Source organism: Paramormyrops kingsleyae, chromosome 23 (assembly GCF_048594095.1).
Source record: "Paramormyrops kingsleyae isolate MSU_618 chromosome 23, PKINGS_0.4, whole genome shotgun sequence".
NCBI lineage: Eukaryota > Metazoa > Chordata > Actinopteri > Osteoglossiformes > Mormyridae > Paramormyrops > Paramormyrops kingsleyae.
Genome location: NC_132819.1, coordinates 23,179,474 through 23,199,653, shown reverse-complemented (window position 1 = coordinate 23,199,653; position 20,180 = coordinate 23,179,474). Strand labels below are relative to the sequence as shown.

At 42.7% G+C, this 20,180-nt stretch overlaps 2 protein-coding genes across 4 annotated transcripts in view; both read left to right on the top strand.

Annotated features, from left to right (window-relative positions):
• The first annotated feature begins 12 nt into the window (after positions 1–12).
• On the top strand, positions 13–15,430 carry dazl (deleted in azoospermia-like). 3 transcript variants are annotated; one of them, XM_072705659.1, is made up of 10 exons: positions 13–32; positions 9,772–9,894; positions 9,980–10,071; positions 10,212–10,263; positions 10,351–10,417; positions 10,827–10,966; positions 11,393–11,473; positions 11,961–12,011; positions 13,249–13,315; positions 14,003–15,430. In XM_072705659.1, exons 2-9 carry the CDS (start codon positions 9,889–9,891, stop codon positions 13,291–13,293), a joined length of 534 nt encoding a protein of 177 aa, XP_072561760.1. In that variant the 5' UTR covers positions 13–32; positions 9,772–9,888; the 3' UTR covers positions 13,294–13,315; positions 14,003–15,430. The 3 variants fall into 3 exon arrangements, with proteins under 3 accessions (XP_072561760.1, XP_072561757.1, XP_072561758.1); XM_072705656.1 differs by lacking the exon at positions 13–32 and adding an exon at positions 8,973–9,177; XM_072705657.1 differs by lacking the exon at positions 13–32 and adding an exon at positions 9,240–9,602.
• A 2,141-nt stretch (positions 15,431–17,571) lies between these two features.
• rftn1a (raftlin, lipid raft linker 1a) overlaps positions 17,572–20,180 on the top strand; it is a 33,452-nt gene continuing 30,843 nt past the window's right edge. The window contains exon 1 of the mRNA XM_072705437.1: positions 17,572–18,057. The gene's annotated coding sequence lies outside the window, so the exon portion shown is untranslated. The remainder of the gene's footprint in view (positions 18,058–20,180) is intronic.

Here is a 20,180-nt window from a genome sequence, read left to right as displayed (position 1 = left end):
CCGAGGCACGCCCGAAGAGGGAGGGCCGCACGGTGAGTTCCTTTAAAATGAGGCGTGCTCATAAATCAATCTGATTGTGCAAATATTCAGGGGTGAAAATGATACACCCACGGTACGTGATACTTCACATACAGATAAAACACATTGCACTTAATTAAAATAGTCCACATTTAAACATTTAATTAATAACACTTTAAGTAGCAATCATAAAACGCAGTCAGTTACTGTACACTTAAGATTAAATCGTATTAATCTAGTAATAAAGGAATCCGTTTTTTAAAACATGACAAATGCTATACATTGAATAGGCCAACATTTTCTATATTGAAATTAAATATTCTGAAATCTGCAATGCAATTGTACCATTTAATTTATATATTAATATTATTGGTTTATACATCTCATTTACAGAAGAAATGGTCTAAATAACAAAAATCCGTCTTAAACGATAGAATAAACTATAGCTGGGATTCCAGAATTAAGCTTTTTTTCCAGTATTTTTAATGTATAGGGCTATATCACATTTTTTTTTGCTATCCAAGCCGCTTAAATGGCGAAGAAATGCTATATATTACGCGTGCAAAAGTTGTGACATTTACAGTTCTGTACATGCAGTAGCCTAGAATAATGAAAGGTTATGCACAAGAGATGCGAACCGGGGAGAATATTAGCGGATGGGGTGGATGGATTGTCTGAAGTAATAATACTCAAACTGTGTGATGACTGGGTGGATGGATTTATCATTTAACATGATTTACCTTCAAAAACACGTTTTCACGTTATTATCCACATCCCGGAATATATTATTTAGGTGAGTAAAAGTGAATTAAACAATGCTTTGTAATACCTTTCTGAAGACGCAAATCGGTTGTCCCTGGTCTTTGTATTCATATAGCAATGTTTCCCATTCGCCACGAAATATTTTTAAATGTGTGAACACGGAATTTCGTTACGATTACGAATAACTGCACTTGTAAGGTAAGTTTAGATGCATTTTTCTACTTAGATCAAGCTGTCCGTATTTATTGTTTATTTGTCACATCACTGGTTTATTGCTCCATTAACAATAATTGCTGAAAGTCCGAAATAAATATAAAATTAATAACTGGAATGAGCGATATCAAATACAATATGCTTGTTCCAACACACATAGAACAATATCTAAATGATTCAGGCAATAACTATTGATAGATTTTTATGTTAAACATTTAGTTGACTGTTAAGTCACTACAATAAAACCCAATGAAATGCAATTGTTTGAAGTATGTTGGAAAATCTGCAGAAACTGTACCAGAACAACCAAAGTGTAATTAATGCAACATTACATTGTTTTTAGTTGCAATCCATCCATCCATCCATGGATGGATGGATGGATGGGTGGAGTTGCTATAAACCAAATAATAATATATCGTGTGTCCTTTGACAATATAGGCCTAATTACTAAAGCCTGTGAGTGTAACTTAAATATATGGTGTGTTCTGATGATAGGTTGAATAACTTCCTGTCCTGTAACATACAAAGGTTTCCACTCGTTCCGTGATGTGGCGACAGTTATGTAACAGCGACATCTGTTGGCCAGCTAACGTTGCTGCACAACCTTAAAACGCGTTCGGTCACAATAAGAACAAACTTGAACATCATATTAACATTAAAGATAGAACTGATATAGATAGATAGATAGATAGATAGATAGATAGATAGATAGATAGATAGATAGATAGATAGATAGATAGATAGATAGATAGATTAGAAAAAAACTTCGTGGTAATATAATACAAGTGGTTCGACTAATTAGACTACAGGCTTTATTCATAAATGCCCAGTACACAGTGCGGGTGTAACACGTTAAGCCGATCGTACCAGTTCACTTTGTGCAGTAATTCTAGTCCCCCTTTAAAATACGTTTTGAAACTGAACGAAGAAGGCTGACACAAATGTATTACATAAGTTTTTCTTTGGAATTTCCTAACACCGAAAATTAAATCTTTTTAAAGTCGGGTTATGGGATAATTACTACTTGAACGTACGGACGACGGAAATTGCGTGCAAAGCTCAGAACATCTACAAACTAAAGCACAATACAATTACATAACAAAATATGCGCATGCGATTATGTGCAACACATTGTTGTAGTTTAAGGGAGTACATAAGTAAACCATTGCACAATCGTCAATGCACACATTGTTCTTCCGCGTATAATTCTGTGATTAATTAGCTTTAGAATACTATTGTGTCTCTAATTTATTAGTCTCTGTATTATTTTCCGTATTGAATGAGCACTGAAAGAAACTTTATCAGATATAGGCCTAATTGTATTTATACTAATATTAATATTGTCAAAGAACTGACAAACGATATATCAAACAAACGGAACAAACTGCTCTAGTACTGCTGTGTTTTGCACATATTGATGCCTTTATCTAGGAATGGCTATTTTCTACTGTGTGACATTTTGAACGGAGCGGATCGAGATTACCCTATAATATCTCTGCAGAATAAAAAAATATCGACCAATAAATACTCAGCTTTGGAGGAAATAGATTTGAAATTTAACACTGCATTAATGTGAAATAATCCCATATGTGAAAGATATGTTTACCACAAATACAATATGTGTCGACTCCTGTGAAGGCATTTTATTAAGTTATTTCTCCAAGCAATACTTTTTCATGTAGGGACTGCCGGAGTCTGACAATACGGGTGTAACACGTTAATCAATAATCGTGACAGGAAGATTTAGGGCGTGACACTGAGGGATTCTATATCCAGTGAAATAGATTAATAAAAAGAATCAGACCAGGCCCTACACGTTCACTAATGAAGTGTGCAGTTGAACGCTTTCCCAGACGAGGAAGGAGGCGCAGGCTGGACACCATCTCTTGGTCTGCAGTAACTCTGCCCAGTGGCTTCAGTGCCCCTCCCACCCCTTAAATCCCACCCACCCCACTTCAAGCATCATTGCCGACCAGAGACAAGGACAAATGGGGCCATCTTAAATCGTATTCATCAATATGCGGTGTCGTAGCCTGGATTTACATAAAACCTTTATTCATAAATGCCCAGTACAAGCTGACTAACTATAACTTGGAAAATCTGAAACTTTCTAAAAAATGTGAATTTAAACGGAGTAGATTATGCTTGTGGTCCCAATGGGAACATGGGATTTTAAGTAGTGATGGGGGGGGGGGGGGGGAATCATGTTTGGATTACTGCCCATTGTTGCTGGACAGTCAAAAAGAATGCCAACCAATGAAAAAAGCAATGATAAGTGATCCACACCATTCAGTGTAACGCTATGGGTCTCTGGTTTCAAAACCTCATTTCCCCCATCACTGGCTTTACTCATCATTATATGCAAACCTTAATCCAATTACACACTAGGGTGAATACACGCAGTGAAATAACGGTTAGTGTGAGATGCATTGAGAATAATATCATCATCAATCCATCTTCCATAACCACTTACCCAGAACAGAGTAACGGAGAACCTAGCACCTATTCCAGGAAGTGCAAGGCACAAGGTCCAACTTAAATCCCATTCAACCTGCAACACGGAATTGGTCGTTTGCAGCAGCGCCATGCACCAACTTTTCAAGGAAGCCAGTGCTCGGTAAATTTTGCATCATCGTTGGTTATCGAACAGAGCCTCCTAGAACCTTGAAAGGGGGGGGGGGGCACTTACAATCATAAATCTCCACTGCACACATACCCCGTTTGCAGTTGTTTCTCTTTTTGTGAAGTGTTTTGCCCACATGATACACAGTTAGCTGCAAGGATATACAGTGCTCACAGAAAAATGTCGGGACACTTAATCCAGTAAAAATATTGCAAATGTATTGTTTTTTTTCCACAAAAATCATTAATTTATAAATGTGTTTACAAAAAATATCCATTGCATTAGAAACAACCAGTAGTTTTAAGTTAAAAAGAAACATTTCAAATGATAGTAAATTGAAACTCCCATGCAGAGTGATCCCGATTACTTGATTACTTCAGATTAAAAGTGAATGAGAATCATAGCTGTCAAGTCTCCCGTTTTGGCCGGGAAACTACCGTATTTTACCCCTCTTTCCCGCCGTCCTCCCGTATTAGTATTTTCCCGTAAATCTCCCGTATTATAATATCATTAAACAAAATTCATCTGCCTCTCCAAACTGAACTGTGAGTAGCCTCGCGAGAACTGCCACCTGCAGTAGTGTCTGCAGGTCATTTACAACATTAACCAGGTCCTAAATGCGGAGGTTAAAATGGCAATGCTGTGTGCCAAAAAACAACGTTTACTTTCACCTTCTGTGACGACTTCAACAAGGATACAAAGTCTGCAACAAATCTGTATAATAAGTCATTAGTGACTGCGATGGGCTGACCCCCTGTCCAGGGTTGTTCCCTGCCTCGTGCCCATTGCTTCCCGGATAGGCTCCGGACCCCACGCGACCAGGTAGGATAAGCAGGTTGGATAATGGATGGATGGATGGAAGTCATTAGTGAATGCCAGAGAGCCACATGAGTGAACATGAGAAATTAAAAGAAAATTTGTAATGAAAATAAAATGTAAATGACAAGTGATTATTTTAGATCTCTTGTACACCTGTCTTAAAATGTAAGGGATACTGGAGCTTGGTTGGGGTGGTGGGGTGGCTCGCGGTGGGTGCCGGAAAATTTCCCTTATTTTCAAATCCAAAACTTGACAGGTATGATGAGAATGCAGCTGTCTGTCAGTGTTGCAAAGCAGAACTTGAATATCACCATGGCAGCACTGCAAAGCAAATATATCTTATAAAAAGACATTCAGGTTTGACAAACTCACCCAGGAATGCCAGATTAGATTAGTCATAAAATATGTCCCATTTAACCTCTCGAAGTAGCCTAGCCTGTCTTTGTCATCACTTTGACTTAGTTTATGTTGCTTATTATGATTCCTGTATGTCAAAATAATCGCTGTTAAAACAAAAGTAACCCTGTCACTTTGCCACATCATTTTACAGAATACAGTACATTATAATCAATAACATCAATTATTGTTTGTTAACATATTGCATGTTTTGAATAGGGCTGAACGATACTAGAAAAAGATCACATTGCAATATTTAGGAGTTGAAAATGTACTATATAACCAAATGCACAACTTATCTACCTTTAACTTACACTATATTGCCAAAAATATTTGGACACCCATCCAAATCATTGAATTCAGGTGTTCCAATCACTTCCATAGTCACAGGTGTATAAAATCAAGCACCTAGACATGCAGGCTGCTTCTACAAACATTTGCGAAAGAATGGGTTGTCTCAGGAGCTCAGTGAATTCAAGACATCCAACTTCGTGAGGCCTTCAGATTAGCTCAAGAACAGTGCGTAGAGAACTTCATGGAATGGATTTCCATGGCCGAGCAGCTGCACCCAAGCCTTACATCACCAAGTGCAACACAAAGTGTCGGATGCAATAGTGTAAAGCACGCTGACACTGGACTCTAGAGCAGTGGAGAAGTTGTTCTCTGGAGTGATGAATCGCACTTCTCTGTCTGGCAATTCGATAGATGAGTCTGGGTTTGCCGGTTGCCAGGAGGATGATACTTGCCTGACTGCATTGTGCCAAGTGGTGGAGGGGGATTATGGTGTGGGGTTGTTTTCCGGGGGTTGGGCTGGGCCCCTTAGTTCCAGTGAAAGGAAGTATTAATGCTGCAGCATTCAAAGCCATTTTGGATAATTTCATGCTCCCAACTTTGTGGGAACAGTTTGTGGATGGCCCCTTTCTGTTCCAACATGACTGCACACCAGTGCACAAAGCAAGGTCCATAAGGGCATGGATGAGCGAGTCTGGTGTGGAGGAACTTGACTGGCCCACACAGAGCCCTGACCGCAAGCCGGTAGAACACCTTCGGGATGAATTAGAGCGGAGTCTTTTAGCCAAGCCTTCTCGTCCAACATCAGTGCCTGACCTCACAAATGCTCTCCTGGAAGAATGATCAAAAATTCCCATAAACACTCCTAAACCTTGTGGACAGCCTTCCCAGAAGAGTCAAAGCTGTTATAGCTGCAAAGGGTGGGGCAACTCCATAGTAAAGCCTGTGTATTAAGAATGGGATGTCATTAAAGTTCATGTGTGTGTAAAAGCAGGTGTCCCAATGCTTTTGGCAATATAGTGTATCAGCCAACAGAGTCTGTCAAATAACTTGGTGTTTCCGAGACACAAAACAGTGCCAACTAATCCCACTTAACACAAACCTGCTTTTGCTCATTGTCACCAGTTCCTGTTGGCCTTTCTCCTCTTCACTCGTTTTTTGCTTAATTTCTCACAAACATGCCACACAGTCTATGAATCATTCCAACAGGATGAAAATGACATGGTTGTCTCAGAAATGGCTCATGCAAAAGCAGCGGCGGTAAACTTTAGACTGATTTTTTAAATCGCTGAAAAGGAACCATCATTAAAATTGCAAAGCTAATCATCAGATTAATCAGTAGATTACTTGATTATTAATATAATCGATAGTGACAGCCCTACCCAAATTATAGTTCTAAAAGACCCGTTCTGAGTTAAACAGTTAATTGGCTCATTGGGTGCTTTTTAATTAGCAACGCTTTTGCAATAATATAAATGACCAAACATTTGTGTTTAGTATCCCTTTAAGACCCAGGGACTACAATTGTAATTAACAGCAAAATGACAGGAACAGAACTGAATGAGTACGTCAAAAAATTATGAGACTTAATAAAAAGAAAATGTCTGTGCGAAAGATATAGGCTGATATGTTAAACATAGCTTGTTAATGGATTTTAGTTGTGAAACCAATAAATCTACATTTACAGAATTAAGCAAGTGTTCAAAGACTTTCTGAATGTTTTAAAAATGTGTTTACAGTGATGCATGTTGAGCATTCTGACACAGAACTGCTGCCGTACAAAGTCCTGGTGGCAGCTACAGTACTTCCAGAACTCTGCTGCTAGGATCCTGATGAGAGTTTGGAAATATGAACACATAACACCTGTCCTTCAGTCACTTCACTGGCTTCCTGTTTCTGCCAGGATCGAGTACAAGATCTCTCTCCTCACCCACCAGTGCATTTATCCTCTTTACTTAAAAGAACTGATAACAACTCAAACCACAACACGACCCCTCTGCTCTTCCCAATTAAATCGCCACCACCCCCCCAGAAATAATCTCAGCAGGATGGGCGATCGGGCCTCTGTGCTGCTGCACTTCGCCTATGGAATGTCCTTCCTGAGATACTCAGGGCAGCCCAATCTACTGACAGTTTTTTTAAAAAAGGACTTAAAACCTTCCTTTTTAGCAGATTTTATCATTCCTAATTTTTTGCTTTATAGCTCTTTTTTAGATTGTTGAGGTTTTGTAGCACTTAGAGATTTTCTCCGAAAATGTAAAGTGCGTTATAAATAAAATGTATTATTATTATTATACATAGACAATATTTTTAACAGGTTAGAGCAGGGTTTCTCAAAATTTCCAAACATACAGCCTGGCTATTCATCATTTCGCCAGCCCACTGGTATAGAACATGGATGCATGGGTTTTATCACGATAATTTCCCCCATATTAGTCGATACTGAGATTTATCGCGATGTAATTCAGTTCAGTATTTTTTACTTCAAGGCTCCATTTTTGCTTAAAATTTCCTTGTAACTGCCCTTAAACAAAGTCAGCATACGCAGAATACAGGGACAGACTGCAGATTTAAATCTTAATTTTAATAAATCAATCAGACTTTTTCTTGTAGGATGTAACAGTAGAAAACGCCCATAGTTACTGTATTTTTTTCTCTTACTTTGCAGTGAGTTAGAGTTGTCACCCTTACCATAGTGAAACAAACTGCTGCGCCCCGTTGTTAACCAATACTGGGCGTGAATTGTCTCTTATTTATTCAGATTTTAAGTGAAACGTCCAATTGCAGGTGTCTGTGGCCGTAAACACTTGCATTCTGAATCTTGCACTGGGAGTCAGTGATTCGGGTAGGGAAATAAGTTCACGGTATTTCCAATTATAGTTGGTTAACAGTACACAGCCCTAGCCTAGATCCCCGACCTTCCTTTGAGGGAGCGCTGACCTCTTCCGTTATATTACCGGCGCAGTAGCATAGGGGGCGCGGTACTGCTCAACCAAACTTCCGGTTCCTTTTATGAGGGTAGGTTGTCCGTTTTTAAAAGGATAACCATCCTATTGGTTGTAATTGCGTTCGTTTCTGTGATATGATAGGATAAGAAACGCCCCTTACTGGCAGTTTATCAAAGTTTCTCATCCTCTATCCATTTAAATTTTGCAGGGTTGCCAACTCTGATGCTTCTGGTGTGACACACGCAAGAAATCTCACGACAAATCTATATTATTCAACTATAAACCTAAAATTAGCCACGTCAAAAGCGTGGGGTAGTTTGCAAACCCTACAGACTATTTACAAGGTAATAAAACAAACATGTTGCCAACTTTAGTCACCAGACTGGCGAGCTACTCGCAAGAAATCTCGCGGCAAATCTATATTATTCCATTATAAACCTAAAATTAGACACATCAAAATCGTTGGGGTAGTTTGCAAACCCGGCCTACAGTCTATTTATAAAGTAATAAACTTATACATGTAAATGTGTCTCGAATTGAAAATCTCACGCCAACCAGTTGGCCAAAGTTAGCAACCCCGTGTACGGTTAACAATTCCTTACAACATATGGTCCTAAAGTACACTAACAAAAATAATTAACCACTACCCACATTAACTCGACGTAATTTATACGCTTTTTAAGGTTTAACACTTTTTAAATTAACCAAGAGTGATTCATTTCATGGCGACGATTCCATTCACCATCTCCTGCCCTGACAGGGATGACCAGTCTCTACATCCAATCTCTATCACTAGAATAACTAGAGTCATGTCATACAATTTTATCATTTTTAGATATAAAAAATGTGTAATAGACTCCAGTACAGGTAAAATCAATTACGAAGAGGGGATCACTAATTAAGTCATGCAGCTGACGGAAAAGCCACCTACCCCGAGCTAATTTTTGGGTTTTTCCTAATTAGGATGAAAACCTGCAGGGCGGTACCGGCCTCTTGCTCTTCGGTCGGGTTCGGAACGGCGGCCTCCCTTAGGGCGAGAAAATATAGTTTTATGCGTGGCTGAGAGTGATTAATTTATTCTATTTTAACGGTTTTAGAATAAAAATGGTGAGTGTTTGCGGATCAACTGTAGATGAGGTTTTAAAATAAAGGAGGGAGACTTCATTAAGCGGGAATGGGGGGTGACGGAGGACGGCATGGCGCGGCTGGTCCAGTGTGGGTTTCAGCACCTGTAGAGTCAAACCCATGTGGGGTGGCGGTTCAGTGCGATTAAGGTTGCTGGCTCCATGTTTCGGCCCAGAATTTGCTCTCCGGCCGGCGGATCCGTCCACAGGCCCATGGAGGGAAACTAGCAACCCCTAGGCGTCCATTGTGGTGATATATAAAAAGAAAACTCCCGAATATTAATCATTGTAAAACGACGAAATGAAAATGGTGACGTTGTTTTTAATAATACGGCGACGATGGGTTAGCGTCCTTTTCCCTGCGTAGATGATCAGTCTAGTTTAGCAAATCATTTTATACGAGGGTAGGTAAGTAAGCAAAAGTACAGTTAAGTGGGTAATAATTTGGGTGCCTGCCCTCGCAGTTTGCGCCGATATGACCTGGGTGCTTGTCCTTTTTTTCTTCTTCTTAACTGCATTTCTTAATGCATTTTAAGGAAATATGTAATTAAAACTGTTTAATTGTTTTCATTTTAAGGAAATACATAAAGCTAGAAATGGGGCTCAGACGTTGCCTTCGTTGAAACTGTCAAACGGATACATTTTACCCGAAGGTAAACTGACGCCAAACACGCTCTTCGTCGGTGGGATCGACATGAAGGTAGGTGTGTGTGTATGTGTGGGTTCGGGCGCTGCGGGTCTGTCCTTGCGGGGTAAGCGGCGCCTTCAGCTCTTTCGGTCTGCAGGTGGATGAAAATGAAATCAAAGAATTCTTCGCAAGATACGGCACCGTCAAGGAGGTGAAGATCATCACCTACCGTGGTGGCATATGCAAGGGGTGAGCGCTTGTTCCCTAGGGAATGTGTGTGGTTTTGAGAAAACTTGTGACTATCAAGTATATGCTCAATTAGCAGACCAGATCTCTTGGGTTTGCTTTCTAATGAACTTCCATTCCACGTGTCCGTTTCCCCTCTGAAGGTACGGCTTTGTGTCCTTCAGTGAAGATGTGGACATCCAGACCATTGTTGAAGTAAGGCTGGCAGATGACAATGTGGGAAGTCTGCACAGACGTGTCTGCATGATTATAACCTGTGCATTTTAACCGTGTCCCGGTCAGCAACAGATCAGTTTTAAAGGGAGGAAACTCAAGTTGGGCCCGGCGATCATGAAGGAACGGAGCACGCGTGAGTCTCCGCTCTGTTTGTCATGCTGGGGTCCACCGACCCGGTTGCATCTCCTGTATGAACAAACCAACCGTTCTGGCCTCTACTAGACCAAACCAATGTACTTGTTCAAGAAGAGTAGCACTGAGGTTGCATTTCTCCTAGACGCATCTTAACTCTCTTTGATATGTTCAGGGCTTCCACATTCCCTGCAGTTTTGAGCCCGACAGGGTTTAGCTTGATATGTTGCCTTACGCCCTGTAATTTCTGGCTCAGGAGTCGCCAAAACCATGCATTGAATAAGCAGTATTGGGAAGTGACTCAATTGATAGATGGACAGGTCTAGGAAACTTTTTGAAAAGTAGAAATTTCTGTGTGGTGTGATTGTCAAGCTACCTGATAGGATCGATATTTTCTCTGCCAACTTCAGGCTCCATGCAGTCCCACCTGGTAGGACCCTCCCCATGGATGAGCCCATCCTCTTATGTATACTGCAGCTGCTGTATGCCTGTGGGCAGTAATCCACCACAGCCCACGACTGTGCTGAATGGAGGTAGTCCGTACGTCCAGGTACCCCTCCTGCCTTCCCCCCCCTTCCCCACGCCGCAGAACATGAACCCCAGGAAAGATGGTGTGTGTGTGTCTCTTATAGGGTTTGTAGTTTGGCGTCTAACTACAGAAGGTTTCTGCATATGGTGTTTACTTTTTCGCAAGGGGTTCAGAAAATGAGTCCTAAAGAATAGGAGCCATATGAGTCGGGTAACGGAAGGGGGGGGTTTACCCAGCCTGCCAGCAGCACATCTTGCATATGTAAACTTTAGCATTTAAAGGGAAAGTATGGTTGAGACTCATTTTTTATTATTATTATTATTATTATTATTATTATTATTATTATTTTTTCTTTTTTTTGAGAGCATTCTTTGCAGGATGCGAGTTGCTTTTACCCAGAGTAAGGTCCTCTTCCCCCCCCCCCCGCCCCCCATTTCCAAAACTCAGCCGTATACGTATTCAAGTCTCCCGGGGGTGATGATCCCTCAGATGCCCTTGAGCTACTCTCAAGCCGCCTACGCATACCAGGTAAATGGTTCTCCTGCTCTCCTCCGATGTATCTGCTTGCTTCGCTCTCGTTTCAGTGAAGCCCCTCCAGGAAACTGATAAACTTGTGGGTAGATGTTCCAGGATGCGTCTCTCTCTCTCTCCTCCCCCCCCCCCCCCCAAGATGGCCTACATTTTTGCTCCCTGCCAGCTCCAGGAGAAAATTGCAGGATGGACAAAATTTTAGATTTTTTTTTTTTTTTTCTTTTTAAAAATTACAGCTGATCACTCAGTATTAGTCTCAACAGATGAGATCTCAAGATTATTATGCAACAGCTTAGGTTTAAAAATAATTTTTGGCTTGAAGTCATGGTCAAAATTTTAATGTGACTTGTCAACACCTACTCGAATCTTGATTTTGGATAGACAAATGATGCTGGCAAGGCTTTTTGCAGAGGTGTGTGTGTGTGTGTGTGTGGGGGGGTCCAGATTGCAGAGGCAGAGATCTCACCTTGTGCCCTTCTCCCAGTACACCTCTCCACACTGGTCTGGAGAACAGATGACACGGCTCGTCAATCAGGTGAGAGATTTCCGCAAGGGCCAATTAACCAGCCCGCCTGTGTGTGCCAGAATCTGGGCTGAAATGAGCAACTCTGAGTAATTATGGCAGAATTACAATACACACAGCTTTGGAATTGTTATACGGGGGCGTGTGACAGGTCTTATCTCTAAATGTACAGACGCTCCTCTACTTACGAACAAGTTGCGTTCCGAACAGCTGTTCGTAACTTGAAATGTTCGTAAGTCGTTATTCAACATCATTTTAAGGATATACGCAAGTACAAAGAACTAGGATGCTGGGAGTTCGCACGCTACGCTGCTGCGCGGCGGGAGTAGCGGCCAGAAGTCGTACTAGGAGGAATTTGTTGCGGACAGGAAACGGGAGCCCAAGGAACACAATTTGGACAATCCTCTTCGTTCGTATGTCTGAAAGTTCGTAAGTAGAGGAGCGTCTGTACATCTTAGGTGTGATCTTGCATCACTGGGATTATTTTGACTTGTATGGAATTTTTCTTTCCTTTTGTAAATTTATAAGCATAGGTGTCTGGTTCCTCCTGCTGATTTTTTAGTATTTAAAAGCTGACTAACAATTACGATTCAATTGTTAAGCTCCCTTATATAAAGTCTGTTAATTTTAACTGGAGTTTGAGTTGTACTAGACTGGTTTGGTGCAGTTTGTTTGTTGACCACTAGAGAGCAATGTTGATTAAAACCTAACGGAAAGTATATTATTTGAATTTTGCGGTTCTGGCAACAAATTCTTGGTCTGACTAGTTTCTTCTCCAGTGTTATTTGAAAAGCTGTTTTTGTGTAGCTAGGCTCACTTTTTTTTTTTTTTAAAGGGCATGTAACCGTTGAGCCTGCTGGTTTGTTATGGCAGAACTCTGAGTTAGTCAGTGCTCTTTTTATTTAGCCGTTGATTAAAATTGGTAGTTACAGCTTTGCGAATGAAATATGAAGCATGTATAAGATCTTTTGGCCTGTATGTCGCACAGGGTGGATATGTGATCTGTACACTTCATGAAATGTGACATTATTTTGGTCAAAAATAATAATCCTTCAGCTTGGATGATGCGTGTCGTATAGTGAGTTTAAACTCTCTTGGCCTTTTCCTGTATTAATCTGCAGTTTCATGACGTCGTTTTGGCTCCAGTCCGTGCTCACACAATTTGCACGATCGGCGTGTGGCGATAGTGCCACCCGGTGAGGCCGAGCCGTGCCCAGTGCCCCCTAACGTGTGACGCGTCCTTTTCCAGAACTGCGTGGATTGTGGCGTCCAGACGCTGCTGACGCTCCTGTAGCTGGAGCCCTTCGACTTCTGAGGCGAGTATTTCTGAGATGAACATAATGTCCCTCTTAATTTTGAAGGGAGTTCACCCCCCCCCCTTCCTCTGCTTAATGGGTGCCCTTATAAACAAGCTGAATGTAATAATTTGGCTCCCTGGGCTGAATTGATTAAATATGAGGTTTTGGAAATAGGCCTTTTCCATAATCCTTTAATGGTGCACATTATGTGCAGTTGTATGGGGGTCTCTGTCTCCCTTTGATTGGATTTAACTGGGAGGTGTAGCTTCAGCATCTCGCAGGGCTCCTGAACCATATCTAATATGCCCTTCATGTCCTGAGTCGCTGCATCACAGCCCTGATGTGACTGGAAGCCATGCCTGGGAATGGCAGTGGTTCCGATTTGCATAATAAATGTACTTAATAAATGGTTATAAAAGTACTCAACAAATGACTGGCAAGCCTAGTTATCGTTAGTCATTAGGTCTTATTGCAATGCGTCCTCCAATAGTGGGGGGGGTTGGGTGGGGATTATGGATTTCCAGAAGATGATTTTTGGGATTTGTTGAGAAGCTGGAGAGCTTCCCAGTGCATATTCATTAATGGCATGTGTAGGATGAGGGACCCGGCTGTAGTGTCCGGTGAGTTCCCTCTGTCTGGGGGTGGGTTTGTGGCAGACCCGGGAGTCCGTGATGCAGTTCTCCAATGCTGTTATTCTTTGCGCAGTGAAGCATCACCCCAAGGATGGCGCTGGCCTCATCGGCTCCGCGGGACCCAGGAGTGACTCATCAGGCTGTTAGTCCGATGGAACCATTTTTAAGAACTTCATGTGGAACTTGGGGGTGGAAGCCTTTCCCATAGTTGGTTTTCCCATCTCCCACTTAAGATTTATAGTGGGTTAATGACCCCCTTTCTTTCTGTCCCCTCTTGACTTTTAAAACCACCTTTTTGCGATTTAATTTCTTCGTCTTAACTCCTCAAGTGCTCTCCGGTGTTTATATACATGTATGTAAATAAGATCCTTACTGATGTGATGAAGCCACATTGCAGAATTGATTCTGGAGCTAAAATTTGACGACTGTTCTTGAGCGTCCGAGCAAAAGCCGTCGGCTGTTTGTCTCCTGCTGGATTAACTGACGTGATGAATGTGACTTCATCTGAGTCGTTCGCTCTTTGCACGTTTAAACTTGGATATATAAGCAACTAAAGGTTATTCCACTGTCTTGACCATCACTGAACCTCATCCTTTTGTCGCTCTTTGGAGCCGTATATTACAGCACTGATCACACAAGTGTTTCCTGTTTGTTTTTATTTTTTTTTCCTTCACGCTTCTTGCTTGCTGTTTCTCAGATACAGATTATGAGCTCTTATATCCAAAACGAGTAATTGTATCCATTCGGGGCATCTGCCACTTCCTGGGGATCTTGCTGCAGCGGTTTCTCGCAAGTAAACAAAGCAGACGCTCTGTGTTCGTTTTCGACAATTTTTATTTTTTTTTTTCCCTTTCACATTTGACACTTTGAGAAGGTTCACTCTGTTTGCACTTAAATGTTTGTTCAAGTTCCGTTAGTGTTTGCTGTGTGTGTTTCTTGATGTGAATCGTTTTTGTGGGGGTGATGTGCACTCTGACCAAGCTGTTCACGCGTGTCGGTGGCTCTAGTGCCAATCTCTGGGTAACAGTTGCAGTATTAAGAAGCAAAAATTGTGTGTAATCAGTTTGTCATCGACGTGAATGGCTGTTTGGACGTGTTCGTGAGTGTCTCATCGCAGGAGTTTGGGCTCAGTGTCTGGGGTTTCTAAGTCAGCTCTGTGTTCCATGTTGTAGATTTTGACCAAAAGTGGAGGGAAGAATAATTGAAATAGAATTTTTCCTGTTTCTGCATTTGGAGTTACAGAATAGTGACAGTTGAGGGCACTGTCTTTTGTGTTTAAGTTGCTGTGATTTGTTCTTTTCACATTTAAAAAATAAAGAATAAAGGTTGGGTTTTCTTTTTAAGAAGATATGCAATAAAGTTGAGTTAGAATTTTGAAGAAATTGTTTTTTTTTTTCTCCCCTAACCCCCTGGGGTGGGTACTAATGGAATGTGGTCAGTCTGTGTAGTCTGGCTTTGTAACTGAATAAGAAGCACAATTAAAACAACTTTAATACCTGTATTATGCAACTTGTGTGTGTGTGTGTAAGGGGGGCAGTTAAGCACACACTCCACTCATGAATTTTTATTTTCTTACTCGAGCACTGAATTCAGTGTATGTAGATGTTTTGTAAAGCCCAAATTACTTGTAAATGTTTTTTTTGCCCTGTCAGGTTATTAACGGGCTGAAGTTCTGACCGTTTTTTGCATCTAAATTTAAGATCTGTGTTTTAAAAAACATCCAATTATTCTTCACCAGCGCTCATGTGGAGAGCAGGAGCTCTCGTTCTTCAGTGGCGTTTGGGTTCTTAACACATGTAACTGCTCATGTTCGAATGTTTGGGTTCAGTATGGTGGCGGCCTGAATGTTTTGTGGTAGTAAACAGAAATGGGGCTGAAAGGCGCCGTTGGTTTGGATTTACCCTGAACTGTCAGGTGTTGCTTTTGAGCAGGTTCGGGGGGTTAAAGGTCAAGGTCGTGGCTCATTCCTTGCCACCATTCCCTCTTAAAGTGAATAAAACATGTAAAAAAATATATATATATTTAAAACCTGATAACTTCCTCTCCTCTAACCAATGTCAGAACACTGCTCATGGGAGTTGTACAAAAATGTTGAGGGCAGAAGGGAAAATGATTGGTTCAGAGGGAGAGAGAGAGCCAATTAGCTTATAAAGGAGGTATGTCTAAGCACCTGGAGGATTAATGACCAGCCAATCATGTTTGGTCCCGCCTCCTCGTTGTTTGGACCCACCTCCTTTGTAGTCTGATTGGTTATCTCTCCGAAACACAATTTTTCCTTCTGCCCTCAGAACATTTTTGTGTAAGTGAAACTCCCATGAGCTGTGTTCTGACATTGATTAGAGGAGAGGAAGTTGACGTTTTATTCTTCACTCTGTGTACTTGCCAAAGTAAAAGCCCTCTCCCTGTTGTGGTTAAACCCGGCATGTTGGTACATTTCTTGTCGTGTCTGGCAGCCGGCCAGCGGCTGACCTTCAGGTTCTGGCCGTTAACCGGCGCTCTCGGTGTTCACATGACCCACTCTGGCACCCACAGTGCGGGGGCTGGTTACTGCGACAGCTGGGACCCCCCCTCACAAGCTGCTAGGCCTGAATAATGGATACATCTCATCTGTGCTTTATAAAATATACATTTGCGTAGTCACGAGGCTTCGCCTGAGCCCACCTGGAAAGCGGAGGCACGACGCCGTTCGGCTGCCCCGTCGTCCTTTTCCCGCCTCTCCGCTGCCAGGTTATTGGGTGGCTGTCACTGCCCACCCGCCTATCACACCTGTCTTCTAGCCTCCCTCTGAACTCTGCCCCCCTCCTCGAGCCTGACACACCACTTCAGTGACTAGCACCGTAACCCCCAGGGTTGCGGGTTCGATTTTCACCCCTTGCTATGTGTGTGTGTGGGTATGTGGGTGCTGGGTGGAGTTAGCATACATCCTCCTAACTTCCAAAGACTTGCACTCAGGCTAATCGGTGTCCCTAATTCGGCCATATTGTCTGAGCGTGTGCCCTGGGATGGACCAGCATCCCGACCACAGTGTCTCCTGCCTTCTGCCCTGCTCCTCCTGGGATAGGCTCCAGGCGACCCTGTGACCTTGGAATAGATAAGTGGTTGGAAGATGCATAAGATCAAAGCGTCCCACTGCTAATTAGTTTTGGGTCAGAAATCCATTAGTGTTATACAGCTGTGTCCTTTGGCCACTAGACCACCTACCACTAGAGGTTGTTGCCATCCTATCACATCCCAGTTCACTGATCTTGACCTTAAATGATCGTTACTGTGCAATGACAGTATGCTGACTTATGGGAAACTATAGCAAATATTTTAATAAAAGCAGTGTTCTTTTTTGCTGACTGAAGCTTTTTTTTCCAAACCACTGGTTGCATTTCAGTCTTTGACTTGTGGTTATGTCCGACGATGACCTCCTGTACCATTCATCTTCTCATGGTGGCACCAAGCAATCACCATCAAAACCATTTCACTTCCTTGTGCAGTTATGGATCCACGTTTTATCCATCCCTTTCATTCCCTGCATCCTGCATCTCCCCTCCCTCCTCCCCCCGCCATCGCTTCTTCACTCAGCTGGAACAGTACCGGCTGCTGGGGGGAGTCAGAGAGACAGAGAGAGAGAGAGGGAGAGGGTTTGGGAAAGGGGAGGTGGAGAGCAGGGGTGGTAGAGGTGGAGACGGTTCGGGCGAACTTTGCCGAGGGCGCGCCGATCTGTCGCTCACTTATATTCGAAGGCAGCGAGAGATCAGTCGTTCAGTCAGAGGACTGGAGGTATGGATGTCAGAGGATGTGGCTTTTGCGGTCGTGCAGTACAAGCGCAAAGCCGAAGCATACTTTAAGCATGACCTAAACTGGAGGAGGCGGAGTGCGTTCGCTGCGCTCCGTTAACTGCTGGGCTGCCGGGGAAAGGGAGAGAGACGCGTACTGGAAAGTGAAGACCTGACATTCGTGTTTTTTTCCTTTTGAAGTAAATACTAAGAAAAGATCGTTTCTTCCCGGATGTGTGAGACAGCGAGCGCCTGTGCGGTGAGCGGGGCGCATTTTCACTGACATGGGTGCGTAACTGGCGACTGTAGTCTACCTGGCCACCCGCTCCTGAACCTTAGCGTGAACCCACAGCATCCCAAACAGGTATTCCCCGCCTCTTGCCGTAAAACACACACGCACACACACACACACACGGCAGTGTTTGCTTTAGTCCCGGATCTTGAGGCGAAACGCGGCATGTAGAAAGTCACTTTATGGGAGTTCTGTATTTCCCCGCTGTTATTAATCGATCGTGGCATCTCACGTCGGGGTATTGAAATAGACGGCGGTGATCCCGCGCGCCTGATACATGCTTGCAGATGCCATCTAACCATCTACGTGGTGCACCACTGGCCTTTAAAATAAGGCTGAAGTTTTGCCCAGATATAAACCATCCCCCTCATCGCGGCTGAGCCCCGGTAACACCACGTGTGGCGTCTGGTACCTCGGCTCATATAAGGCTGCTGGGGAGCCGGTCCGGGATCTAGAGATGCATGACATGCCAGACTGTGCCTGCAACAGCTTGGGAAGGGGTGGCGGTGGTGGGGGATCAGAGGAGAGCTTTTATGCTACGGATTACTTTCAGGCGGCAAGTCCCAAACGCGCTGTCAGGGAGGCTGACGGATCCACTGTACAGACGCGGCCCCCACCGTGCCGCTATTTTACCAGTGATCCTATTTTCAATATATTTCTACATTTTAATATCCAGATAGGCTATGCATGTCCATAGTGACACCTAACGATTTTATTTGTTTCTTTTACACCAGTGATATACTTTTAGGTTTGTTTTCATCCGTCTGAGCGTCGCGATGTTTTGCGCATAGGTTTACCAATTGTTGGTGGTGAACAAGTGAGTGTTACTCTACCTACGTTTGAAACAATATCTAGACAGTCTTCCTGTTTGCACGACTATAAATTCCCACTCATCCTATATTTAGCAGAAGTGTTTTCAATTGTGGTTTGTGATCCGGAAGATGAATACCGTTTTTGTGTATACATGATTCTAAGCACTGATAAATGGATGATAGCCTACTTTAAACCCAAAACCCGGTGCTTGTAATTTGCTTCGTTGTGAAAAATCTTGTACAATAATCAGTCATTTCAAAAACTCTTTTTACTTTAGCGTCAACAGGGGGAGATTTTTTAGCCATCGTGTTTCCATTTGTCTAACTTAAAACACAATATGGAAAATACCCCCCTCCCCGCCTCAGTTATAGCGGTCAATAACACATGGTTCCTATTTAAACAGTTTTGTAGAAGTTATACGGGAAAGCGGTCTCTCGAAAATATGTCTTTTGCTTGCTTATAATGATACAGCAATCTGTTATTAGACATACACATTAAACTCAAGAGACTTTTACTAAGCTGCTGGTGAAAGACTGATTGAGGTTCGAAAAATCAGCGTATGACCATTTCAGATTAATTCATGGGGATCTGTGTTTTTTATAGATTTATAGGAAATATTTAGAACAGCAATAAATTTATTATAGCTGTTTTTATTATAGCTGTTCTTTTTTTTGCACCAGTAATGCAACTAGAATGTACGCCCGAATCACAGGTCGGTGTTGCACATCTAGTTTCTCTATGAATGACAAGAACCCTGGAGAAAGGCGGGGATCATTCCCGGTGGACACAGTGACGAACTCTGACAGAATGGGAATAAGAGGGGAGGCGGCGGTGGCCTTTTATTCTGACGACTAGAGAGGCAGCGCTTATCAAGGTTGGTCCCCATGGCAACGGCTTGTTGTTTGCATCTTGACGGCACAGATATGGTTGAGCCTTGTCTGAGTTTGGGGTGGTCCCCCATGGATGGAGAGGGGGGAGTGTGGGTGGGGGGGGGGCAGCGAGGAGACATGTTTACGCTTTTAACTGCCATTTCTGTGTTTACGTGCACATTTGGCGAGCAGGCATCCCTTTTGTGTTTGAATGTCGTTTATATTCGCCGTGCCAACCGCTGAGCAGCGTGTTCTGTACTTGTAAACTCACGCTGGTTGTGTGGTCAACCATTTGCTCAACTCGCGGGCATATTTTTTCATTCCCGCTACACGCTGGAGGTCGCAGTCTGCGGGTGAGGTCGCTTTGTGCTTCCACTGATCGTTTTCGTGGCTTAGGGGTGAGTAAGGCAACTGGTGCGATTCCACATCAGAGTGTATAAAGCTCACATTCAGGGGAAGCACAGGGTTTCTAGGCCTGAATATGTTTGCACTGTCCAAAAGCTTAGGTTAAAA

Excerpts from the sequence above, each read along its gene's own strand:
- dazl (XM_072705656.1), top strand. Across the intron at positions 11,474-11,960 it reads AAGCCGCCTACGCATACCAG|TACACCTCTCCACACTGGTC; the intron begins GTAAATGGTTCT and ends CCCTTCTCCCAG. Across the intron at positions 12,012-13,248 it reads TGACACGGCTCGTCAATCAG|AACTGCGTGGATTGTGGCGT; the intron begins GTGAGAGATTTC and ends GTCCTTTTCCAG.